At 40.2% G+C, this 6,547-nt stretch overlaps 1 protein-coding gene across 1 annotated transcript; it reads left to right on the forward strand.

The window, feature by feature from the left end:
* Positions 1-748: 748 nt before the first annotated feature.
* LOC140889166 (uncharacterized) lies at positions 749-1,777 on the forward strand. Its single transcript, XM_073296872.1, has 2 exons — positions 749-954; positions 1,075-1,777. Exons 1-2 carry the CDS (start codon positions 749-751, stop codon positions 1,775-1,777), a joined length of 909 nt encoding a protein of 302 aa, XP_073152973.1.
* Positions 1,778-6,547: the final 4,770 nt, after the last annotated feature.

A 6,547-nucleotide genomic window follows, 5' to 3' on the forward strand; every position in this document is an offset into this window, starting at 1 on the left:
TATAAGAAGCCCAGTCTGGAATGGCCCTGTTAGGAAATGGGCTCATGATCATAAATTCATGGGTTTGAGCCCTAACTGGTATAGTTGGAGCCCGATCCGGGCCCAGGAAGGGTCCAATATCTGGAACCTTCTAGTACTCTCGGATACATGAAGTTTTGCAACAGATAAGGACAATATCTTATGAATCCAAGATTTGATATGATTTCAGACTCATCAATTAGAGTCCTACTCTAACACATGTTCTACTTTGACAAGGTAACCTACCCCTCCAAGCCCCTATAAATACAGGTATGGTGCATGGTTTATTCATTCCTCTCTTCTATTCACTTCTTGTTCACACACTCACTCATGCATATTCTCTTGTTCTTACTTTTAGTCAAGATCTTTTATTTTTGAGCACTGACTTAGGCATCAGAGGGATCATGCCGAAAACACCTTCGACGACCCCTAACTTAGCTTTTGTCTATGCAGAACACCGTCGTGCCCGACCCAACCCGATTTATTGAAGATTTGGAGATCCACACTACCAAACCGAACCCGGAGGAAAATTTCGACATCATCAATTGGCGCCGTCTGTGGGAATTTAAAGAAAAATAATTGAGATGGCTGATGCGAACGGAGTCAACGCACAAATAAATCAACTTGTCACTACCGCTGTCAAACGAGCGTTAGCTGCAAGGGGGAAGCCAATCTCCCCCCACCAGATCAGAACGCACAATTGGAGGAGATCAAGAAATTGAAAGAAGAGATGGAGCTCTTGAAGAAGAAGCAGTCCGGATACCTAGCCACGCCAGTCCGGAATATTCCTTTCTCTGCTGAAATACTGGAGTCCGAACTCCCCAAAAACTTTAAATTTCCACATGTTGGGGAATATGATGGAAAAGAGGATCCGGAAGAGCACCTGTCCCATTTTGAGAATGCTGCGCTGTTGCACAAATATTCTAACCTGATCAAGTGCCGGGTTTTTCTCAATACTCTGATAGGGCCAACACAATAATGGTACAACCTATTGCGTCCAGGGGATATCAAGGAATTCAAGTATTTAATTAAAATCTTTCTACACCATTTTGCTAGTAGCAAAAAGCACCCCACAACCACTCTCAGTCTTTTCGCTATCAAACAACAAGGTCAAGAAGATTTGCGAGCATATATTCATCGATTTAGTGCTTTGGCCCTTGAAGTGCCTACTGCCACTACTGATCTTCTCATCAGTGCTTTCACCCAAGGACTTACTACAGGGGATTTCCTTAAATCCTTGAAAAAAAAACCGTCGTCTACATACGATGAGTTGCTTGCTCGGGTCGAGAAATACGGGAATTTAGATGAGATACAAGTTTCTCGGTTGAATAGGGGGATAGACAAGCCTCCAAGCCCAAAGGACACCATGATCCCTAACACGCCTCAAAAGATGGGACCAGCTCCTCGACCCGAGCTGCTTGGACAATTCACATCCTTCACCCCTCTAAGGATGAGTAAGACTCAGGCCCTGCGAATATGCGAAGAAAAAAGACTTCTACAAAGACCCCCATGGAGTGAGCAGGGGCCTCGCAAGCCAAAATCTGATAAGTATTGTGATTTTCACAATGAATATGGGCACATCACCAATGACTGTCGACAGTTGGAACAAGATATTGAGAGGATAATTCAACAAGATGAGGTGATGAAAGATATATTGGTAGCGCAAAAAGGAGGAAGGTATCGGCCTGGAAAAAGGGATCGGGATGGTCCAGACCATTTTGAGCAAAAGAAAAGAGGTCATGGAACGCCCAACAGTTGAAGAAATATTATGCATAGGTGCCTGGACAATCCTACTACACTACCGAGCCTCATAACACAATGGGTTGTGAGTTATTTCATTAATTTTGTTTATAATTTTGTTAACAATAGTAGCCAAGTTATTTTGTTATTTTTCAAATTTTGGAAATATCTTTTTGAGTTATGAATGAAAAAGACATGTTTTTGTCAAACGCAAAGAATTCAAAAACCCGATCAGCTCGGCAATATGTAAACCCACGCCACTCGTGGTTATCTCAAAATCCCGGCCAGCTCGGCAATATGTAAACCCACGCCACTCGTGGTTATCTCAAAAGCCTGACTAGCTCGGCAATATGTAAACCCATGCCACTCATGGTTATCTCAAAAGCCCGACCAGCTCGACAATATGTAAATCCACACCACTCGTGGTTATCTCAAAAGCTCGACCAACTCGGCAATATGTAAACCTACGCCACTCGTGGTTATCTCAAAAGCCCGACCAGCTCGGCAATATGTAAACCCATGCCACTCGTGGTTATCTCAAAAGCCCGACCAGCTCGGCAATATGTAAACACACGCCACTCGTGGTTATCTCAAAAGCCTGAACAGCTCGGCAATATTTAAACCCATGCCACTCGTGGTTATCTCAAAAGCCCGACCAGCTCGGCAATATGTAAACCCACGCCACTCGTGGTTATCTCAAAATCCCGACCAGCTCGGCAATATGTAAACCAGGCCACTCGTGGTTATCTCAAAAGCCCGACCAGCTCGGTGATAAGTGCATTTTGTATGCATTATTTCGTGATATTTTTATGTCTATTTTGTGTGCATTCATATTGTTTTTATGTGTTTTAGTGCATGTGTGTGTATTTCACTCTCCGGGTTAATTTTGTAGGAAAATAAATTTATGAAGAATGAATTACGGAGCAGTCTTGGTCAAAAATTAAATTTTAATTTTAAAACTTCCAAATCCGATCTCCACTCTTCAGAATGAAGTTCAAGATGTTTTGAAGCTGCTTTCCAAATTTCAGGTCGATTCGACGGCTAGAACTCATGATATTAATTTTTCAAATTTGTCGCTCGGAGCAGGTTGAAAGTTGCGCTGTTGGTGAATGTTGTAGCGCGATTGCACTTGAGTTTGGCGCTAGGAAGAGTGCAAATGCGCTTTTGGTTTGCGCTAAGAAGCAAGATGGAGTAAAGAAGAAAGCATCGCTGTTGGTGTTTGGAAGTAGCGCAATCGCGCTTGCAAGATGGAAGTTGGCGCATCAAATTGCGCTATCTCGCATGCTTCAGGAATTAAAGAATGCACGCGAGCGCGGTATAAAATTCCAGCAACATTGATGAAGGAACGCGCGCGAGCGGGACTATTTCGTGCGTGCGCGCGAGAAAAGAAGTCTGAGCCACTATTTTATATAACTGCACACGCGCGAGGCATTTTTGGCGCGCGTGCACGTTCCGCGGAGAGAAAAATTTCCGAGAATTATTGTTGTGTAAGGAATTAGTTTTTAGGGGATCCAAACACTATAAATAGGAGTTTTTATTATTTTAGAAGGGTTCCGGAGTTCCAGTCCAGATTTTTTAGACGTGGGCGGCTACACGCTTTGGGAGAATTCTTATTCTTTTCTTTTATTTTCTTTTGTCAATTTATGATTAAAACTTGGTTTTGAATTATGAATAGTGAGTAGTAGTTTTTATTCGATCAAGGCCACGTGATTGTGCCAGACAATTTATGTATAAAACTTGAATTGTTTATTTGGGATTTTAAGACTTGATTTGATTTTATTGTTTATCGAATTTATATTTGTCTTGTGAATTTTCTGGCCAGTTATTTGCTTGCATGTTAATTGATTCCAATTCGACAGAGGAGGTTTCGATTTTGATCACTTCGATAATCAACTGACTAGAAATAGAATTCGATTTCATTATGCGGTTTAGGTGTTTACTGAATTTTCACAGTTATTTATGCATTCAAATTTGATTAGAATTACGAAAGATTAGTTCATCAATATTTGAATAGGTTTGATTGTTCTAGAAATAGTCCTTCGAACAAATTAGAAAAATTCCCATGAATTAAGATTAAGTCTGATATCTTAGATTGACTGCTTGTTACATGAATTGTCTGGTACCTACGTGAGTCCTTGATCGAGCTTTTCCCATATTTGAATTAATCTAAATTTTTCAGCTGCGTTTTATTTAATTAAATTTTAATTGCAATTTTTTTTATTAGTTTAAAATTTGAAATCACTATTTTTGATTAGTCTAGATTAAGTAGAAATAAATATATTCTGGTAGTCATAATTATACAGTCCCTTTGGGTTCGATATTCGAATTTTATTCACTATCTATAATTTAACCTGGTATGCTTGCCAGTTGATTTTTAATCATACCAATTTAGCCGGTCAAGTTTTTGGCGCCGTTGCTGGGGACTGTTTTTGATATCAGAATTTTTGTTTCTCTTGAGATTAGACTTTATTTTAATTTTTTTATTAAATTCTGAATTCCTCTATTTTCTTTGTAACTTTCAGGTTCTATGAGAGATGGCGGAAAACCGTATTGTTCTTGATTTAATCCGCCCACCAACTGAAGGCTATGGATCTAACATCGTTCTCTCCGCTATTGAGGCGAACAATTTTGAGCTGAATCCCTCTACTATTCAGCTGATCCAACTGCAAGCAAGATTTGGGGGCACATCTGTGGAATATCCCTACGCTCATCTGGAGCGTTTTCTGTCGATTTGCGACACGTTCAAGGTTAATGGGGTAACATCTGATGCAGTGCGACTGCGGTTATTCCCATTTTCTCTACAAGGCGAAGCTACGGAGTGGTTAGATGATCTGCCTGCGGGTTCCATCACTACATGGAACCAATTTGTTCAAACTTTTTTGAATAAGTATTTTCCTCCTACGAAGATGGCGAATTATTCTCAGATATTATTTCATTCAAACAGAAGGAGGGTGAATCTTTACATGAGGCATGGACCAGATTCAAGAACATGTTGAGGATGTGTCCTCAGCATAATTTATATCAAAGCCAGCAGACTCAGACGTTCTACAATGGAGCCGATCAATCGGTTCGATCTATGTTGGATGCTGCGGCTAATGGATGTTTGTTCAGGAAGACGCCAGCTGAATCCTGGGAGATCATTGGCAACATGGCAGAGAATAACATTGTATGGTCGGATGTGAAGAGAGAGAAGAAGTGTGGGGACCTCGGGTTACTAATCTCATATTAGGGCATTAATGAACAATTAACATTCATTAAGGAATTTGATCCGTTAAACCAGACTGCAAATTCAAAATTCACAGGCTGGAATTTTCGAGTAGAGAGGGAGAGGGGGGCGGCCACTTAGAGATAAAAACAGCTAGGGTTTTCGAAAATTGTGACCTCTGTTGTATAATTTCTGTACTGCAATAACTTATTTATAATGTGGGCTGCTAACAGCTTAGGGCCTATTAGTCATAAGTTCAAGCCTGACAAGCAAAGCCCGCATGTTCAGAAATTAATATAAAATTCATCGTGACTCAGATTGATAAACCAATTTCACCAATGTGCACAGAAACCATTTCTGCATCTTTTAAAGTCAAGATAAATTTTTCTGAATCCGAATTCAGTGATTTCCAAAAAATGCCCATCCCTATGTCATTTTAAGAAATCTTACTCCCTCTACTCTTAAATAAGAAGTCCCACTTCTTTGTTCATTAAATTTAACTCTTTAAATTTAACTATCTCAACGGGGATTAAAAATTCATTACTTGTGTGACCCTCAATGGTTCAGGGATACAGCTAGCCGTGGGCTCACAACTCCTTGTGACTCGGAACAACAATTTCCGACTTTCCCATCGAATCATGGTAAGAGCGCCTAGCAACATCGCCCCATGATTCCCTAGGTATCACTGATAGTGCCTGCAAGAACCAATAGATTTTGGTTAGCGTACAGTACGGTCCCTTTATCCATATATCCCGATCGAATCAACAACCATTGGTAAATCGAGAGTCTTTCAAGATTCGATAACTATGCAATGCATCTTGAAGATCAAATAGTGACATCGCATGTGCTACTAAGAAACCATTTCTTAAAACACATCATGTACTCTGGCCAGAGATTCGTCACACTAATATCTCCTCAGATTGCATAGGATATCCACACTCGCAAGTATGTGGTGAATCCTTGACAACAAAGCATCGACTCCTATATGTGTCGTAACTGTACCCAATCCCGACACCTGATGACCCCAATAGAGTCGGTAAACGAGTCAAAGTACAGTACTAGCATATAGAGTCTCAATGATGTTTCAAGTATTAAGGACTAATGGTGTACAACCAAAACCGCGGACTTTATCCACTCGATAAGTGATAACCACTTGGAAAGTCCGGATAGGGTAGTTCGATCATTCATCATATGAATATCCATTTTCATGCTTTGAACATCTCTATGTTCCATACCAATGAAACGTGGTACTCGGCATCGCAAATGCTAGTCTCAATCTCGAGCGATCCTTATCCTTATTAACGGACGACTCAATCGACTAGGAACTGTTTAGAATATACAGTGACTATAAGATGTGTTTCATGATAGCCATCCCTTTGTGCTACCACATCTTACATACACTATAGTATATTCAAGGTCTTCATCTAAACATCTTATAGTATGTCACAACATAATAATATGATAAAAGATAAAGTAAACGCCTTTATAAAAGTGTAAATTATATTAAACAAAAGATTGTTTATACATAGAGTCATCAAAGCCCGTAGCCACAAGTTGGCTCACCGGGCACCCACTCTTTCAATC

Source organism: Henckelia pumila, chromosome 3 (genome assembly GCF_033568475.1).
Source record: "Henckelia pumila isolate YLH828 chromosome 3, ASM3356847v2, whole genome shotgun sequence".
Lineage (NCBI taxonomy): Eukaryota > Viridiplantae > Streptophyta > Magnoliopsida > Lamiales > Gesneriaceae > Henckelia > Henckelia pumila.

Bases quoted from the DNA above. Each gene is read 5' to 3' on its own strand.
- LOC140889166 (XM_073296872.1), top strand. From the start codon at position 749: ATGGAGCTCTTGAAGAAGAAGCAGTCCGGATACCTAGCCACGCCAGTC. The intron at 955-1,074 runs GTGCCGGGTTTT...CCATTTTGCTAG, and splicing joins AAATATTCTAACCTGATCAA to TAGCAAAAAGCACCCCACAA.